Source organism: Centrocercus urophasianus, unplaced genomic scaffold (genome assembly GCF_019232065.1).
Source record: "Centrocercus urophasianus isolate 14NV4802_14NV808 unplaced genomic scaffold, USGS_Curo_1.0 seq_11, whole genome shotgun sequence".
Lineage (NCBI taxonomy): Eukaryota > Metazoa > Chordata > Aves > Galliformes > Phasianidae > Centrocercus > Centrocercus urophasianus.
The window spans coordinates 16,212,447-16,232,820 of record NW_024884253.1 but is presented as its reverse complement, the minus strand read 5'-3'; the positions used below and the strand labels follow the sequence as shown (position 1 = coordinate 16,232,820).

Below are 20,374 nucleotides of genomic sequence, written 5' to 3'. Positions count from 1 at the left end.
ATTCCAGATAACATATGGAGACAGAACTATATAGTGGGGCAAATCCTTTGAGCTTCCCTAAAAACAACAAGTTCAGTGTGATGCCTGGAATGCCACAAAAATGCTCTGCTAGCAGAGAGACGTATAGATAAATATAGGGATACTTAATTATTGGTTGTTTCTTACAATCCTTTTTCTGATATGCTAACACAAATCCTCCTGTTCTAGTCTCTCTCTCAACTTGCTATGTTTTTCTTTAAAAATTCAGATTTGCAGATTCTCATTTTTCTTCATTAATGTTCTCTCTGTCACAGTCTTATCACTGACTTTTTCCTGCAGTTAGGTTGGTGAGGGTTTTTCTTCCATAACTCTTTGTGCTGAAAGCACAAAATTAAGAAGAATTCCTTAACATTTTTTTCAGTTTGCTTCCAAAATGACAAGTATTTATTTTATTTTTACACTTATACTCTTCTTGAAATATGTACATTACAATTTAAAACCCCACTGTAGTTATTCCCTGATGCTTTGCATGAATGGGGACAAGAACTATCAGTTTTCTTGCTCTGGATCCTGATCCTTGAGTGCCTCGTATACACAAGAGGAAAAGTGGAACTTAATTTTGCAAACAGACAATGCATTACTTAAAATGATCATTATGATAAATCTGCTTGGGTTTTAGGAAGATAATCCAGCAACACCTGACTTGACTGATTGCTGAAGATATTACCACAATAAAACAACAGCTGCTTACCAATGTAACAACGTGCTCTATGTTCTGTTAAGTTCACATTTAATTGATGGCTGATAATCTCATCTCAGTTTTTAATAGAAGAAATGAGACATCAAAGAGCATGAAATTGCACACTTCTAGAGTGCTTTGTCTAGCATATTTGGCATGTGTATATTTTAGACATTGTAAGTCATGTCTTGTTCGTAGTGTGGGTCCAATTATCTTCCAATTAATCCAATTAATCCAATTAAACAAATTACTTCAGACAGAAATTGTCATCTCCACATAATGATGTTTGTTTTGAAAGCTGTGTAAAGCATTTGTTGACATGCAGCATGAGATGGAACTTTCATACTTTCTTCATACCTCCATACAGTAGGAAGCAGAATGGTCAGCTGTACATGAAAAACTTGGAATTGCATTTTGCTTGCAGAAACATTCTTTAATTTGTAGGTCAGTATTGTTTTGAAGTGCTCAAGTCAACCGAATGCTAATGCCAAATGGACAAGGCTCATTTTGTAGTGTCAAAATCCTTTTTATCAATATTCAGTATGCTGACCTTCACAGCTAATAGCTCTTTTAAGCCTATCTGAAAAAATTTGACTGTATTAGTGAAATTCTCAGCATCCTTTTTAATCTAAAATAGCATTAAATGATCGCTGATGCTTCCACAATTCATTTTTATAAAAAGCACAGGTGAATGCATTTGTAGAAATTTTATAGTCATCTTTAATATTTTTTTCTAATGAAAAATTATGCTTTACACAGTGCTCAATATATTAAAGATATTAAAAATGCGATGTTTTACAGGTATAATCCTTTATGTAGTTGATTTCCTGGGGAGAGATATTCTTTTTTTCCTTCTCACTGTCATAAAATGGCAGTTTTTTTATTTCCAGTGCACTTGTCACAATATCATTGAGATAACTGTTTTTGAAGAAAAGAAACTCCTGTTTGTTTCTCACTTTATGAAATGGAGAAATAGAGGGGTTCAGACCTTCTGACAGCTCTAATGAACATAGCATTATTAAAATCAACTTGTGGATGATCTCACTACCATCTTTAAATTCACTCCTAGTGTACAGTGATTACAATTCAAATAAGTATCGTAAGAATTTTACACTGTTTTGGAGACTCCTTTCTTAGTAATAATTATTTTAATGACTATACTGTGATAGGAGGTTGGGCTGGAAAAGGAAGGATGACAAAGTGAGCTACAAAAAAATCAATTATCCTTGATTATAACCTTTATTTGCAATTTGCATTCAACCTCACTGCTCACCGATTATTGTAGGAAAGTCTGAAAAACATTAATTCATTAAAGTAATGGCAATTTTGTAACCATACCACAACTCCTCCTGCTGCTCTTCGACTACTGTGCTTCACGTCTATGCCTGTGCCACTGAAATCTAGATGCCCATTTCATCATGCAGTGGTAGAGCAGAGCTCAAGCAGAGGCTCTGTGCTCCTTGTAAGGCCTGTCCAATCTTCCCTGTGTTGGATGCATTCCAGCTCCCTAGGAAAGGCACTGAATTTCTCCAGACTGAAATTCCCAGCACAGAGAACTTCAGTTCGTAGAGTACAGACCTGTGTTTTTCCAAGGTGGGCAGAATTCAGGCCTTTCTCCTTCCTATGAACAGTAGGGCACAGACGTTGTGATGGGATTTGTCACCAAATGCAGAGTACCTTTATCCTTTATGTTTTATTTATTGGAGTACAAAGACAGAGCGGTTCTGTCTTCACTTGAGGACCTTCCATATCCCATTGAAAATGTAAGTGTCAGGATCACATTTTTCTTCTTTAGAAGTGCATAAGAGAGGAAGAAAGTGAAGAAAGACATACAAGGTTTACAGTGATGGAATCAGAGGGCAGCAGGGCCAGAACAAACCTCATGTAGATATCCAGCCCTTTCTAGGACTCCCAGGCCAAATCAGCTATATCTATTACAGATGGCTCTTTATTGACCTTCAGTTCTGAAGATTCTTGCTTCTGCAGACAGTCTATTCCAGAGTTCACTTGCCAGCTTTTCAACACTGAATTTGAGTACTTACTTTCTCCCTTTTGACATGAAGCATTTTGTGTTTATCCCTTTGAGCTGTACCCTCTCTTTCTTTAGATCACTTTCTTGTGAAGACTTTGACTTAGATGATAGTCTCTCGAATGGTAAAGTCCCAGTCAATGCAGGATTGATTCAGAAAATCAAAAAGCTTCATTAAAGCAGGCTTCCTTGCCCCTTCAGTAGTCTGAACTCTCTGCATTTATTCTGGTAAAATTCCCTCTGCTTCGTCATTCTCTAGTAACAGTTTCTCTCCACTCACATTGATAGATACTAGTGAAGAAAAGAGTAGACCTCTTTAACACCCTTCAGTCCTCTTTGCCCCATGATCTCAGATCTGTCTCAGCAGATCACTGTACCCAGTGACCTTGTTGCCAGGCAATAGTTAAACAGTATTTCCAGTGTGAGCCAATCGATTGCTTACAACCATTTTTCTTATTCTTTGTGACAAGTGTTCTTTCAGAACAATTAGGTTAAAAGTTCTTGATGTAACAGCCAAGACCAGTACATTACAAAGATTAAAAGTAAACAAAGGAGATATGCAAAAATCAGCACTGATATGGGATCTGCACTTTTATGTAGATATGCAGATTAAAATCCCCCAAATCAAATAGAATTTGTGAGATGCATTTAGGAATCCTCAAGTCATCACAAGTCCTAAAACACTTGGACACCTCTGGAAAACACATCCAGGATTTTAGCAGTGCTTTAGTAGGGGTGTTCTTTGGTGAAAGTCTTTAAAAACAAGTTAGAAAGGATTACTGCCCATGGGTAATGAGATTTCTCTTGAAGAAGATGTGCTTGATTCCCTCAAATTTTCACTCATAACAGATTTTTGCAGAGGCAGATTTGTCCCACAAACCAAATTATGCCATAGGCTCACTGCATTAGCACAAAAGTACAGCTGTGTGGTGAAGCAGATGTAGGCAAATAAATTCTTGACCACCTAAGTTAAGTTACTTAAATATTTTACCATGTCAAGTGTAAATCCAAAGCCCATTTAGAGCCAATCATACCAGTAGCTACTAACCAATTTTAAAAAGCCAGCTTTCGGATGACACTGGAGGTCCATCATGGATGGTGTCTTTCTTTAAAACTGCAGACCTGGAGGTATTTGCACAGCAGGGAGCGCCTGACACTTCCTCAGAAGTGCGTACGTAGTAAACAGTACACATTATTTAAGAAATTTTATGAATTCTGAGTCCAGACAGGTGATAGGGTATGAGATTGCCATTTTTGCTTGCCATTTTTTAGAACAGAAAAGGCCAGTTGGGGAAGTGATCTGAGTTAGGGAAACAGAATTAAGAATAATTTACAGCTGTTGGGACAAAGTGTTTATAGTGATTCACTGTTCCATCTCAGTTTGTGCCTAATGTTATGAAACAGTTTGTTACAGCTTTGTTGTGCCCCAAGTGAGCAGACACATTGTAATTGAGACGAATTGGGGAAAAAATTGTACAAGAATGTTGTTAGCTAAGCAGTGTTCAGCATAGGGTGTATCAATGTAATGCATACCCCCTCCCTCCCACACAAATAGTTGTACCAACAGAAAATTATTAGCAAGAGTCAGAACATTTCAAGAGTTTGTTTTTCTGTCTGTTGTTTGGACTTGCTAGCAGCATATGTGCTCATTTGTACATGTAATATCAACTGATGCCTGGACCAACAGGTATGTGTATAAAATGGAGCAGCAGACATGCTATAAAAGTTTCACAGCAATCTCTGCTCCATCTGCTCTCACAGTTTCTCTGGCACAGCTGCTGGGCTTGCATATATTAATGCTGAATTGTTTTGAAACTAGCCAGTGTATTTTGAAGGCTGCAATATTCTACCTACCAACACAGCTGCTGGCAAAATTCACACAGCATTAAGTAGGAGAAAAAGCCAATCTTTTACTGATTTCCAGATTCAGTATGTGATCTCTGACTGATGATTATGTTAAGAAGGTAATTTGAATGTAGCAGGCAATGCACATCACACAATATTTATGCCAAGTCCATGACACTGGATGCTTTAATTACACAGAACAAATATTTACTGTCTTGAAATTCTTTCTGAAATGACTTCAGATTTTACAGGAACATTATAGCTTGGGGAAGTACCACAGGGAAAGCAGAGGGAAGTGCTCCATAAATGGTGTTGACTAACACTATCAAAATCTTCTGAATACTTCTTGTAGATATATTCTCTATTGCATGATAATCAAGATCTATTTTCCATGTCTTATACAGCAACAACTTCCATCTCAGATACAGACCAGTAGCAGAAATGCTGAAGGCTAACAAGCAATAAATAATACCTTTCTTCACATCTTAAAGCAAAAACAATTGCCCTAAATGGAAAGAAGGAAAGAAAAAAAGAGAAGGGAAGGGAAGGGAAGGGAAGGGAAGGGAAGGGAAGGGAAGGGAAGGGAAGGGAAGGAAAATGGAGAAGGGAAGGGACTAGTTTTTCTTGCTGCTTACTAAAACTGAGATATTTATGACAGCTCTGTAGGGATGCTTACAGTTTCCTGCAAAGCAGGGGGAAATGTAAAACACCGGCACTTCCACAAGGACAGAGGGAAAACCAGAGTTTTAGAAATCAGTGTATTTTTATTGTCAGTCAGTTTCCCCTTTGATTCCAGGGTAGATCAATGTGATCGATCAGTGAGCCATCTGAGAGCAGAGGGAAAGCAGCGGGAAGCAGCAAACCTGTGGAGCTTTACAAATCTCTCTCCCTTTACTTCCCGCTGCTGTCTCCACCCTCAGCTCGTTGTGGCTCCTCCTGGAAAGCGGAGATGCTGAAGGCGGCCAGGGCTGAATTCGCTCAGTCCCGTGCAGGGCTGCAGCCAGCTGGCAGTGCAGCAGGGCTGCCTGCTTTCCCTGCCTCCTCCCCCACTACCGAGTGGAAATCTCCACGTGCTGTGTCCTGACGAATACCTCACACCAGTTATGAGAAAAGTTTTTTAGCCTGTGTACATGGAGTCTTGGAAGGATTAGCCTGTCTGGTAATCGAATTTGCAAAGACTGAAAGTCCGAGTGCTTTCAGGTGAGTGGAGAACAGGACAGGAATGGGACTGTGACTATATGGAGAATGTGCTCTGGGGCTGTGGCTCATCCACGCTCTGCTCCACTCTTCCTTTTGCAGGGACCATGGAGAACATGTGCTGAGACCAAGCGCCAGGCAGGAGCAGCAGCAGGCTGGTGAAGATGGAGAATGGCACAGGCGACGAGCAGAACCACACTGGGCTGCTGCTGTCAAGCCAGGAAATCATTACAGCTGAATACCAAGTGGTTACCATCCTCTTGGTCCTCCTCATCTGTGGACTGGGCATCGTGGGCAACATCATGGTGGTCTTGGTAGTCCTCAGAACCAAACACATGAGAACTCCCACTAACTGCTATCTGGTGAGTCTGGCTGTGGCAGATCTCATGGTGCTTGTGGCTGCAGGACTACCCAATATCACTGAAAGTCTGTACAAATCCTGGGTGTATGGCTACGTGGGGTGCCTCTGCATCACTTATCTCCAATACTTAGGGATCAATGCTTCTTCTTTTTCCATCACTGCTTTCACCATCGAGAGATATATAGCTATCTGCCACCCAATCAAAGCTCAATTCCTATGCACATTTTCAAGAGCTAAAAAGATCATTATTTTTGTCTGGTCTTTCACCTCCATATACTGTATGCTCTGGTTTTTCCTACTAGATCTCAATACAGCAGTCTACAAAGACACTACTGTTGTGTCTTGTGGCTACAAGGTGTCCAGGAGCTATTACTCTCCTATCTACATGATGGACTTTGGAATATTTTATGTTTTACCAATGGTATTGGCAACTGTCCTCTATGGACTGATTGCTAGAATACTGTTCCTGAATCCCATCCCTTCGGACCCTAAGGAAAACTCTAAGACATGGAAGAATGATGTGGCTCACCAAAACAAGACTGTGAATTCCAAGATGACTAACAAGAGTTTCAATAGCACTATTGCTTCTAGAAGACAGGTAGGAACAGCAGTTTGCAGTGGCTTTTTGAAATCTAAATACTTGTTTGAGAGATCACTGGTCTAAATACATGGAAGGGGGTAGAATATATTATCTCTTTTGATATGTTTTCAAGCAGAAATTCATAGATACATATATACATATATATAAATATGTATTCTTTCTTGCCTATTTCTTATCACCTACTTCTAGGACTAGAAAATAAATGGTAATCTTTCTACTGTAACAAAAAGCAGTTAGGAAGTGTCAGTAAAGAATGAAATGCTTTAAATGACAGTTTCTTTATATTGCAGCCTATTAGTAATCCAATCAAATGCACAAAGCGATTTTTGAGCTCTAAGGAAAATAAACTAGCCTGGGAGTTTAGGAGACTTGTTGTTTAGTCCCCGCTAAGGCACTGTGTCACTCTGCAAATATAGTCAAGTTCTTATTTTTCCTTATTTTCTTTGATGTCCCCATGAACAGTCTATATAAGCACATCTGTATATAAAAATGCCTGGTAAATGATATTCTGTCTCTCAGAAAATATTTTCTTTCATACTGGTGGCTCAGAAGTGAGGCATAGGTCTAACCAGCTTCTTTATATATTATTATGCATGCATGTATGAATTTAGTTAGTGGAATGATTTATGGCTATTTGCAATGAATTTCACTACCTCCCACTCACAGCTGTCAGCACAGTTAGTCCAGTCCTGACAAATTCTGGTGTACCACTTGATGGATTGGCTTTCAGGATCAGGCTTCAGCTGCATCCAGCAGTGTGGATGAGCATGGAGGTGCGTGGCTCCACACTGAATGCCTGGTTCATGCCTGTCAGCACCCGCTGCTGGGATCTGGAGCAGAGAGCTGCTCTGCCAGGTGGGATGCTTCTGCCCCTCTACTCTATGCAGTCCTGCTGGAAGCAAGGCTGAGCTGCACACCCTTTCAAACAAGCTGAATGCACCCTCAGGTTATAAGCTGAACTTTATGTTGTTTTTATGCTATGAAGATTGCTACTGTTCAATGAGAGGAGTGGTACTCCTTAGTACGGATATAGATCTGAAAAGTTAACTGAGCTGCCTCCTAGAGCACCAAGAACTTACAAAGCATGAGAGCTGTGCCTTGGAATGCACACTGAAACATGTAGGCTACGTTATATTTAATTATATCTCCAGTTATAGTTAATATTCAGCCCAGAAGTCTTTAAGTTTACTATACTTTGTCCATGAATTAGTAGAAGATAATTTACTTTCAAGTTCTCAATATCACCTCAGCACGCACGCTTGGTAACTTGTGCTAAGCATCACTTGAAAAACAGACAGGTCTTTTGAACTGAGTATTGCAGAGAACTGATGCCAAATTATAATGAAAACAGAAATTTGGGATTACAGCATGATGTGCTTTTGGTTTTATAAAGGCAGCAGAGATTTTCTAAAATCCCAAGCAACCTGTTGGATGAGACTAACTGTTTTATGAGTAAAGTTAGCATTTTCTCTGTAGTGCAACGTAGGAAGCAAAGCAAGGGCAGTGTGTTTGTTTTTTTTTTTTAGTTAACATTTGCACAAATGCATTTAGTGCTTTAAAATGGAAAAAGGAATTTCAAATTCAGATAATCTAAAATCTCAAAATCTAAAATCTTCATGTGATGTCCAGGATATGATCTTCAGAGAAAATGACTGACAGTGAGGTACACAGTTCTATCCCTGCTGTAGCTCTTATATTTATCCAGGTACGTTCTGACAAATGAAATCAGCTGTTATTCCTGTGAGGGGTTGGCTCCGGACTGAAGCAAACTTCCACCCAGCTGCACCCTCACTTCCTCTGCAAGGATCAGGGGACAAAATGGAAAGAACAGGAGCAAAAAGCCGCATGGGTTGAGATACAAAGACACCTAGGGCACTTCCATTCCATTCTTACAATTGATTATCTTAATTAACCAATTATGAGCTCATATTTATATGACAGTGAGACTGCAGGTTACTTTGGTTTACTCAGCCTTCATGCAGGCTTAAGCCAAGGCTTTTCAGAGCCTTTTTTGATGATTAATCCAACATGTCAGTATGTGAATCAAAGCACCCACTTAGTATGACTTGGATTGCCTGACTGATATGGATTTAGCTTGACCCAAACTATTAAGTCTTACTATTTAGTTTTTTCTACCCACTATGTCATCTGTGTTTTGAAAGTGTTCCTTTGTTGAAGTGTCCAAAACTTGCTAATTACCTGCATAAATGCAAGCTCTATCCTCTACTTCATCACACAGCAGCTACGTTTCACCAGAAGAGAAGCAGCTGAAGCTGTTTCTGACTCACAACAGAAATAGATTCCATCATCGTGTTGTTTTTAGGCATTTTTTACCTATATTAGTGTGTTACTGTAAAGCATATGCTGTCAACTTTGTATTTCTATGTCAGCTTCCAAGAATTAATGTTAAGTTTCAATATATCCACAATACTTTTTTTTTTTACTGTGAGTCCTATGGCTGTGTAATTTAAATTGTATTCCTCAAAAATAATAATATATCAGTTAGGTTACTGGTAAGAAATGTAACCCAGAGTTAGAAGCTGACTTTTTAAAATGTGAAGAGTAACTTAGGCACTGCTTTTTATGTTGGAGTCCATTTCTAATTTGTGTTTTCCATCGGGCTTTCTGTTTACCAGAAGAAATAGAAGCCAGTTCATTCTACCTCTTCTTTGTCAGAAGCTAAATACTTCTTCTAGAAAGCAATGAATCCTTTATTACGACTGCAGAGCCTTTGATCAGATAGTATAAGTCAGTAGGTAACTCCAGACTGTCTCTTGAGGGAAGATCTCTTCCAGAAGAAGGCCAACATTGATAAGTTCAGTTTTCAGAGAGGAAAGGCTCATGGCTACAGAGCATTAACCAGTATTAAGCTTGTTTCAACACAGAGTTTACCGCAGGTAAACTCTCAAGCATGTGCTTAGTTTGCTAGTTAAAGAAGCATCCTAAACTCCTATTAGATCTGATAGAGCTTTTGATGATTGTGCTGAGTGGAGTTTCACCTGTTCACTGCAAAGGAAATAACCTTGCTAGGCTGAAGATCATAGAGAGTTGAAAATATGACTTCTATGTGAAATTTTTTGAAGGCCTACAGAGGGTTTCGATCATAAACAGTGACAAATTGTTCTCTGCAACAGAAGATTAAGAGAAAATGAAAAGGCAACTAACAGTAAAGTGAGACCTCTTTGGCCACCTCTTTGATAAACTTTATAGGATATAGTTTTTGCTGAGAAATTTGCAAAATCTGAACCAGAGAAAACAGAATGAAATAGTTTTTCTGTACATATTTTCCCAAGTTGAACAAGAGGGACAATGACGAAGCACATTTTGCAGCACTCTTCAGTTAAACTGAGTTCAAAGTAGCTGAAACTTCGAAGCTTAATAGAGGAATGATCAATATGATTAGAATATGATTTCTTGACAAGGGGTATCTCTTAAGGCAAGGCTGTTCAAAGTCCCATTTACTTCACTGAGAGCTGAAGAAAGAACTTCAATGCAAATTCAATGCTAAGATATATTTAAGAACTGTATGATCATTTGGATAGATGATCACAAGTCCTAAGAAGTGAATTAATTTCTACTCACTCACCAGAAAATACAGACTGTGAATTTGGGTTTTCCAATTAAACGCTTAATTTGAACATTTGAGGAAGCCTCGTCCTCCTGAAGAACTTGTAAACTGTATTTATTGCTGTAGGACTAAGGTAAAAACTGCATTTATGCACACAAAGAGATTGAAGATGTATATTTCAAGTCATTTTATAAGCGAGTGGCAGTATGACATCCCAGTTCTTTTCATCAGTGATTTGTCACTGATTTCAACACAGCCAATATTTTAGTGGCATTATTCTTTAAGATGTTTCACGGTCTCTAACAGCATGCCACAGCTGATAGAGAGAGGCACTTCTCAAGAGCCCAGAGAAAAAAATGTTTGAGATTTCATAGAATCATAGAATCATATGATAATTTTTTTCACTACAACAGACAACAAATCTGTCTAAGAAGGAAGCATTCCTACTTTTGCTTTCTGCTAGGCATGTATTTCATAAGAGATTTCTACAGGATTCTCTTAGCCTTTGATAAATCCATTATATGTGTGATTTTACTCAATCTTTTTTCACTTACTGCAGTATTCAGGTATTTTTAATTAGTTAGTTAATTCTTACAATAAGCAACCAATCAAGATGTAGGTCAAAACACCCTCCTTTTAGTCACATGATACATTTAATATCATGTTCAACATTTCCTAGTCTGTGTGTTTTGCTCCATAGATGTATTTAGAGTAGTACCATTATCAATGCTGTGAAAGGCTAAAGACCTTTGGCTTGTTACCCCATTATACAGCCAGTGGATTTTAGTTTCTTAATTGCAATTACAGAGGCAACTGCAATAATTAAATCTTTGATTTTTCAGGCTTTAGTCTATGAATCTATATCTTTGTTAGTCCAAAACAGCCTGCTATTGGTACTTAAAAACCATCCATACCGTTAAATCTTCCAGAAAACTCATTCCCAGACTGTATCCTTGTCAAAATGAACAGCAATTGAGGAACCTTATTTACTGCAGTTACTGGCACTTACAGCACATAAATAGCAATGTATATGTGCCTAAACTCAGCTTGGGGAAAAAAACACCTGCCTGTACCATTGGTCTTTACTGAAAATTCTAGGCAAGAAAGATTCAGTAAAGTCAGTTCATCGCCCCATCATGAAGTTCATTTTCAACTTATATTTATATTCATACGCATATTACAACTTAGATTTACACATCTGAAATTTAAGGTAATAATTCTTCAGTCTTTAAATACAGCCTTCTTTTTCCTTTGCACCAACATATAAAGAAGCCCTACTTACTTAATTTACTCCAAAGGGCAGGTGAAACAAATATATTTGCATTATAACATGCACACACAACATGGAATCCAGGTGATGTAGGAACTGAATGCTTACAGCAAACTTAACAACTGAAAGCACCTTTCCCAAGGTGAATATTTGAGGGTATTCTTAAGTCCACCTTCTGGAAATACATCAAAATATCAGCAAGACTGAAAGTTTACCTGTAAATGCTGGATGCAGATTACAGCAGACAGATGAGCGACTGAGAGACATTTTACTTGCAAGTAAGCGACTGAGAGACATTTTACTTGCAAGTAGGGTTAAAAATACAGTTCTAATTAATTATGAGTGCTACAGAAGAGCAAAAAAAAAAAAAAAAAAAAAAAAAAAAGGCCAATCCATTTTTTCAGTTTATTAGTTTAAAAACAATTATGCTGCACATAGTTGTCAATATCAAAATAGACACTTATTTTTCTTTATTTTTTCACCACCAGTTCCAATTCCAGTAACATTAAGTGTCCTTTGCTTGCAGAAATAGAATCATACAATCATACAATCATACAACTGCTCAGGTTGGAAAAGACGTTAAAGATTGAGTCCAACCACAGCCTAACCACACTACCCAAACTCTAACAACCCTCCGCTAAGTCATGTTCCTGAGCACCACATCCAAATGGTTTTTGAACGCATCCCGGAATGGTGACTCAACCACCTCCCTGGAGAGCCTATTTCAGTGCTTGACAACCCTTTATGTAAAGAAGTTTTCCTGATATCCAAACTCCCCTGACACAGCTTGAGGCCATTTCCCTGTGTTCTGTTACCTGTCACTGGTGAGAAGAGACCAACCCCGCTCTCGCTGTAAGCACCTTTCAGATATTGAAAGAGAGCAATAAGGTCTCCCCTCAGCCTCCTCTTCTCCAGACTGAAAATGGTAATGGTTGTTACTTGAACATTGGAAAGTTTAGCAACTTATTTTATGTTTCTGTATGGGACAATGAAGTCAGAATGTGGCAGTAAAAGCTGAAGGTCAACTCCAGTTTCATTGATACTGTCCATTTTAGGCATTCCATTCTCAAGGTGTTTATTAAAAAGATCGGAAGAAACATTTTCATGTTACAAACAGAAAATAAGTTATTCAAAGTACATCAGAGCAAATTTCTTAAGTAAATAGAGGTTCACTAACAAGTAACACCAGCCAACAAATCTATACATGCATCTTTACTTCATAGTTTTTGTTGTTTTTTTCTTTTTTTTACTACTAGCTCAGGGATGAGAATGTGTCAACATTTCTAAACTGTTAGTGTCTTCCTTGTCTGTGCATAACATAAATGTTGAATTGCTTACTTGCAAGTAGATTTCATAATTTCCCCAAAGGAATTCCTAGATATGAAGGGAACTGTGAAAAAGTGACATAGCCTTACATAGTGAACATGTTTATTTACACTTGGAATGGAACGTTATGCATATCTCTCAGTTAGCTGTTGAGTCCAATCAAATTATCTAAGGGCCCTCTAGGATTGTTTTAAAAAGCAGGTTACCCTCCAGTGAGACTTTTCTATGACGATGCAGTACATGAACAACTGCCCTCTATAAAAACTTCTCTATTCACTCATAGCAGAGCAAGCATGAATTCCAACTAGCAATGGAAAATACTGTTCTGTATAGCTCATATGAAATCCTCAATCACATCACTTATTGCCATTTGCAGTATTATATCAATACCATATATCAATTTATTTATTTAATCCTCTTCCTCATTGTACAACTTTCAATATTTTGGGCGATAGCATGTACACTCTCTGCTTTGCAATGAACACCAGCAAGCATGAAAAAAATGATATCAAACACAACCAAGCACAGCAAAAGGAGATACTATTACATGCTTGTAAAACACCAGTGAGTCTATGGCACAGTAACTGAGCAAGTATGACATTGACTTTTACTTGTAAGTGAAAGAGAGACTAACGATCAAAGGAGAAACAAGCAACTACTAATACTGTGGTAATGAAAATGTCTTGTAAAATCACTTCCTTAGAATTATGAGGGTTTGGAGCAAAAAAGGAAAGGTAGGAAACCAATTCAGAATTAAAATACTGAGAATCTGCTCAGAAAACAAAAACAAACAAACAAACAAAAAAAACCCCACCCACATTTAAAATGTTTTTCACAGCATCAGAAACAAAAACATAGGACATGAAGAGGGATTGCATGCAGCCAGAAGCATGTTCAGTCTCAAGCACTTTACATTCAAAGTACACTTGAAATTTGAATTACAATGGATTTTCTCAAACACTTCTAGTCATGTTTTCAATTTATTTAACTAAGAATAATTTGTACTCTGAACATAGAAGAGGCTGTGCATACCCACAAGAAAAGAGCAATCAGTGTGCTTGCCTCCATCTGAGTAATTAGTGGACATACCAGTACCCTCTAGAGTGTTCCTATGGTCATGCTTCTGTTTTCAGAGAACTTTCATGCATGGTTAGATAGAATAGGTACTAAAATGAAGGTCCTTTAAAAGGTTGTCCCCTTGATGTTTATGTCCCACTTCACTGATACAAAATAATTAGCCCCTCCAAAAATAATCACAGAACCATAGAATCATTGACTGGCTTGGGTTGGAAGGGACCTTATAGATCATGTAGTTCCAACCCCTGTGCTGTGCACAGTGTTGACAATAATAATGTTCACTTAAATTTCATATGAAGTGATTTCAAAATGGTTGTGACAGCTACGTACAATGGGCCAAACTTTCCCCCATTCCTGCATATACCCATCCATGCCGGTGGAGATTTTTGATGTGGAGAAGAAAGCAGCTTTGACTTAAGTCATGTGTAGATACTGGGCTCATCTGTAATGACAAAAATGGGGGGAAAAGTAAAGCCCACAATAGCAGCAGCTTTAGCTCAGAAGCCCTGGGAGTGCAGAGGGGTGACAAGACCTCCTGTCACAATGGGGACAAACTAATCAGTCCAAAGCAGAGGAGCTGCTATCATCTGCACAGCAGTTATGGTCTGAAGTGAATGGACAAGAAAACTCTCTGCCTCCAAGAAGGACATGCTGCAGCCACTTTAGAATTGTGGCAAATTCTTGTTGGCTTGCATCAGCTGAAGGAATAAGATGTTCCTGCTTCTTGCATTTGCTCTAGAATCCATGGCAGAGAATGGGTTAGGGTGGTCTAGCATGGGAACTAGCTCCCCAGGACAGTGGGATTTCAAGAAGTGTTTGGACAGCACTTTCAGATGTAGGGTTTGAATTGTGGGTGGTCCTGTTTTGGGCCAGGAGTTGAATTTGATGATCCTTCTGTGTCTCTTCCAACTTGGAACATTCTGTGATTCATTCAAATCTGCAGACTGAATTGATCTCAGCTCAGAGTACTTTCTGCTGTCTCCATGATATATTTTATCTGGTGCTAAGAGCCTGTCCTAATATTTTATAAAATCACAGCCTCGATAAGCTGAACATGACAACAGTATAAGCTAGTGATGTTAGATACAATAAAAAATGCACATTATAGGCACGAGTTCACATAAATTTAGCCAACAGTTTGTGCAGTACATATGTGTATGTCTTTGTGGCATATAGAACTTGGCTTGAGGTATAATAGCCATTTTTTCATTGCTGTGCCATATCAATTATGTGACTTAAAACATCATGAATTAATGTATTTCCATTTTCTAACAGTAAGGATGATGAATTTACTTCTAATACAACCTAGGATTCACAGTGACAGCTACATCATTGAAAGTGATTTTCTGTTCCTTAAAGACATAATCAGAAGAAACTTAAATTGTCACTGATCAGGAGCTATGATTACGAATTCCCCTCCTGAGCTTCTGGTAGCAAAGTACTCCAATGCCGATGTGGACTATTACTTACTCTCCCTCTGAATGCCTGAGCAATTGCCATACATCTGTTAGTTAGTTCCATTGTTAATTTAAGCCCTACAAAGGCATAATATTTTCCTTTAAATGTGGATTATTTTCCATATAAATGATTGTTCTCAGTTGAATGGACTTCCGCAGTTTAGAACTGCATACTGGGGTCCAACAGGAGGGATGAAAGGAAGGACAGATGAGGAATCCCCAGTCTTTGTGAGCCAGAGCAGGCCAGCACTGAATCACAGTGCTCCTTGCAGTCTGCAGGGCTTCTTTCAGATTTGACTCAGAGATAAAAAAAAAAAAAAACTTTTTAGCTACTCGAGATATTCTTATTTTGGTTTGCTCTGTTACAGTGATGATTTGTGCACAGCAGTCAAGAAAGGTGGTCTAGAAGTTGCAAGGAGATGTATCAGTCAAGTGAGAAAATAGGGAGATAATATTCCTCAGTCTGGTTTTTGGCTCCTACTGAACAGAACTGTAAAGAAATAAAAAGTGGGGGAGAAGGGCCAAGAATTATAGTATCAAACTATAGCCTTTGTATTAGTGCATTTCAAGAGATCATACATCTGATCAAAAAACAAACGATACGCTCTAACTTCAAAGCACCGCTGTGTGAGTAATTTTAGTGGAATTATCTGTCTTAGAGGCATCAGCTGAAACTCATCTCTTATTAATCTACATCTATCAGATCTGCAAGCAGTGAATTATAACCCATACAGCCAGATAATGTTTTCTGTGGCAACAGTAGCTGCTTCATTATGTATATCCTCAAGAACCCAGATTAGAAGGAATAAAGTATAACATGACTGAAGCAAAGGTAAAAAGTCATTCTTTAAAATATTCTGTCAATAGGCAGCAACTGCTTTATGTCAAGAAGAAAGGCAAATAGTAAAGGAAAACACAAAACACAAAAGTAGCAGGTATAGCTCACCAGAATCTGTCCGCTGCTTTTCAGTTCATGCACACACAGTTAAGGAAGTCATCCCCTGATGTGTATGACAGCACCTCACTGTATTATCTTCTGGTATTTCCCATGTAGTCACATTTCACTGTATTTTCTACCTTGTTTTAATACTTTTCAAGCTTTCTTTAGTGTAGAGACTAGAGTTTAAAATATACAATATATGTTATAATATATTAGGACTTCAATTACTGTATGTATATATAGTATATTTTTACAATGAACGTAAATTATAATTTAAGAGAACAGCCCTCTTACAGGTTGTTTTTTTTTTTTTATAACTTTTCAATTATTTCTTGTTCATTTCAGATATCCTGGGTATTCTCAAGGGCTGTTTTTTTGCTTTACACAATAGATGAAAGCTCTTTTAATAATCAAGTCTTAAAATAATCCCTTATATTCCTCTGCTTGTAGATGACAACTGACATTTCAGAATAAAAAACAAATAATGAAGATCTAATTAAATATTAGGATTTTAGGGTTAAGAATGAATCTAGTTCCTTTAAAAAATATTTTTGGCTTTTGAAACCCCACAAGGTACTTCTTAAAGCAGATCATGAAAATAGGCTTCAACTTGAATTAGTTTACAGATTGTGTAGTCCAAAGGAGATCTTCCAGCTTGAGGAGCTGCAAAATCTACAGTTATTTAACAAAAACTGGGAGGAATTTGAAACCAAGTGCTGTTTCTATTTGTTTTTCTTACTACAGTAGAACTTTCTGAATCAAACACAGTTCTGAAATTTACAGCTGAAAAACCTGTCAGTAGTTTTGCTTTGGCCCTAGAGATTTGGGAAGATATCTGTTCCTTCCAAGCTGTATTAATCTGCTCACCTCGTGTCTGTCTGTGTTCCCCCAGGTTACCAAGATGTTGGCTGTGGTGGTAGTCCTCTTTGCATTTCTGTGGATGCCTTATCGAACACTGGTGGTTGTCAATTCCTTTCTCTCCAGTCCCTTCCAAGAAAACTGGTTCCTGCTGTTTTGCAGAATCTGTATTTATTTAAATAGTGCCATCAATCCTGTAATTTATAATCTCATGTCTCAGAAATTCAGAGCAGCTTTCAGGAAACTCTGCAACTGCCATCTGAAACGGGACAAGAAACCTGCCAATTACAGTGTGGTTCTAAATTACAACGTCATCAAAGAGTCTGATCACTTCAGCAGTGAACTAGAAGATATTACTGTCACCAATACCTATCTGTCCTCTGCAAAAACATCCATTGGTGACACATGTTTGTCATCTGAGGTAACAGTTAATGCCTTTTAGTATTTGGTGTGTATTCCTTATAAAAGAGCATGATGATGTGCACTGGGTGGTACTGGGATAGCTTTCAGGTGGGGCAGAGCAGTGAGGGGCAGGGAAAGGCTGGTGCAGATGACTGGCATGCCACCAAACAGGACAATGTCATTACTTTATCTGACCGGATCTGGAAACTGATGGTCTCAAAGTTCCTTGTGCTAGGCGTGCCGTGACCAGGAGAACATGGTGCATACTGAACAGTGAGGAGAAATACATAGGCTAAGCCTTACTCCCTGACAAGCAGAGGGCAGTGGTGCAGTGGGATATTTTCTTGTGTGCCACCTTTTGGCTCCAGCTCGGAGTTAACTAACCTGGTTGCACCATGCAGATGGCACAAGGAAAAGACACAGACTTCCCTCACAGCAGCACTCCACTCCTGCAAAGGCATGCCTATCTCCCAGCTAGATGCACATCTCTCTAACCCAGCTCTCTTCATACGATAATGCACGTTGCTGTTTTCAAGATACTTTTTTTATGCAACAGTGCTTAGCTGTTCGTAAGTCCATATACATAAGATCTTACAATGTAGATAATTCACTGGGTGACTTTTTAATTTGTTTGCAGATGTAATGAAGATGGCAGATATTTTTTTCTCAGCTTGTTTCGTCTCTCTAATTTTCAGGCCTGAGACACACCATGTTCTGAGTATGCAGTCATACAAATCCTTCAGATGATCTCTTTGCACCAACCTGTATGACATACAAAGGCATTTCTGCTCACCAAATAGCAGGATTTACCACATATCTATACATACCTGTCAGTATCATGCAAGAAAACACAGTTTCTTGGGAAGTCAAAACAGTACAGTGCTGGATGCAGTTGAATGAAACACTAAACAAAACTTTAAGAGGTGAATGGACTTCAGTGGAATATGCAAGTACTTCAGCTTGTATTGTGATCTCCAAAACAGCAAGGCTGCTCTTCAAAGAGACAGACAGTGAAACTGAGAGAATTGCCCTCCTCCATGCTGCTGTGTGTAATGGAAGGACTCTCACCACATCTCTGAGAACAGCCATAACCACTACTTACGACAGTAACTGTCCTCCATTGACTCCAACCTCCCTCAGAAATGCAGATCTAATTGTAGGTGTCATAGCTTAAAAAAAAAAAAAAAATCTGATGGCAAAGAGTATGAAATCTTTATTTTTTTCTTCTACCTTGAACAGCATGAAATAGGAAGGCTTTTCAATCAATTCACAGCAGGGAATAAACATATTAAAGTAGGAAGCTTTCAGAATTCTTCTTTCTTCAGCAAGCTAGATTAGGGATGGACCACTTGAAATAAATCTTGTCTGAACTTAATATATATTGAACGCTATTCGGCAAGATTTTACTAGTTAATTTTGGCCTACTTCAGTAGTTGTCTCTGAGGCTGCTGGTAGGGTTTTATAGCTTTGATAATGTCTAAGGAAAAGAAGAAAACACAGTAAAGAAGGCAGGTTTTTTTTTCATTTTTCTTTTCAGACAGTATCCAAGAGAAAACACAATGAAAGTATTGCTACTTTTTCTCAATGCTCCAAGTTCATTGTAATGTTTCCTCTACATTATCACCTTTTGCACTGTTTTTTATTATCTGGATCCAGAAACAGAAGCTGATATTACAGGCAATGAGCTTCTATGCTGTGCTCACCTTCTGGGCTCGGTCTGCAGTTGATCCCACCAGCAGAGGGTGCTGATCTCCATGGCTTATCCCAGTTCCCTGTGAGAAGCCACCATCGCTTCCCAGTTGCGATCTTAGCTACCTGCATACTCTTCTCATTGCTCCAGACCTGTTCGTGTTTGTGCTATTATGAGAACACAGACTCAAGAAAATGCCTGTGTGTTACTGTTTGCTATGAACTCACACAGCTTTTGTGCACAATATTTAAGAAGCTGTGAAAAAAAAATTGTTCTACTCAAAATCTATCCAGCATGGGCTAAAAGAAACCTCAGTAGCATCAGTGGAGGGGTACAAGAGAGGCAAGTCAGCCAAGAAGTTGTGTAACTCAAAGTTACATATTTGTCGTGACCACTTTCAGAGTAGATCAGGTTGAACTGGAACTCTTACAGGTTGACAATACCAGAATTAAATTATATCCTTCATCTGCATTCTTGCTCCAAAAGTATCTCTGCTTTCTCAGCCTGTACTTCTTTTTCAAGGCCATATTCTGAGTAAGATTTCAACACAAGTCTAGAATTCATGTATGCAATTTCGTTTGCACCTTCACTTGCAGTAGCAAAAAAGTGAATAATATCAGGCTGTACAAAAATAAATAACTATGCATACAAAATTGTGTGCATAAAGATGAATTGCAGATGTAAGTTCAGGTGCAGTTTTAATTCATAATTTATTGTGAATTTAAGGATGTTATTCTAAAATACATTCCAATTTTACACTTACCCATACAGCTGAACTATGAAACTTTGATAGAGATCTTGCTGGTGTGACTTTAGATCTAACACTATGTTTGCTCTTCTGTATATAACAGCAACCAGCCATTTTTCTTGTATCTACACTGTACATCAGATATGTGAGACTGCATTTAAAAATTCGTGTTTTTGTTTATTAGTAATAGTATAGCAAACTTTTTTGCTAGATGTGATTAGATGTCAACTACAGACTGAAGTAATATTATTATTTAGGTTCCTCTGTAACATTTTAGCTTGAAAGAA

At 38.3% G+C, this 20,374-nt stretch overlaps 1 protein-coding gene across 1 annotated transcript; it reads left to right on the top strand.

Annotated features, from left to right (window-relative positions):
• The first annotated feature begins 5,953 nt into the window (after nucleotides 1–5,953).
• Nucleotides 5,954–17,689, top strand: TRHR (thyrotropin releasing hormone receptor). Its single transcript, XM_042809033.1, has 2 exons — nucleotides 5,954–6,748; nucleotides 17,282–17,689. The coding sequence occupies exons 1-2, from the start codon at nucleotides 5,954–5,956 to the stop codon at nucleotides 17,687–17,689; spliced, it is 1,203 nt and encodes a 400-aa protein (XP_042664967.1).
• Nucleotides 17,690–20,374: the final 2,685 nt, after the last annotated feature.

Coding starts and splice junctions, on each gene's coding strand:
- TRHR (XM_042809033.1), top strand. CDS start 5,954: ATGGAGAATGGCACAGGCGACGAGCAGAACCACACTGGGCTGCTGCTG. Junction 6,749..17,281: donor CTATTGCTTCTAGAAGACAG/GTAGGAACAGCA, acceptor GTGTTCCCCCAG/GTTACCAAGATGTTGGCTGT.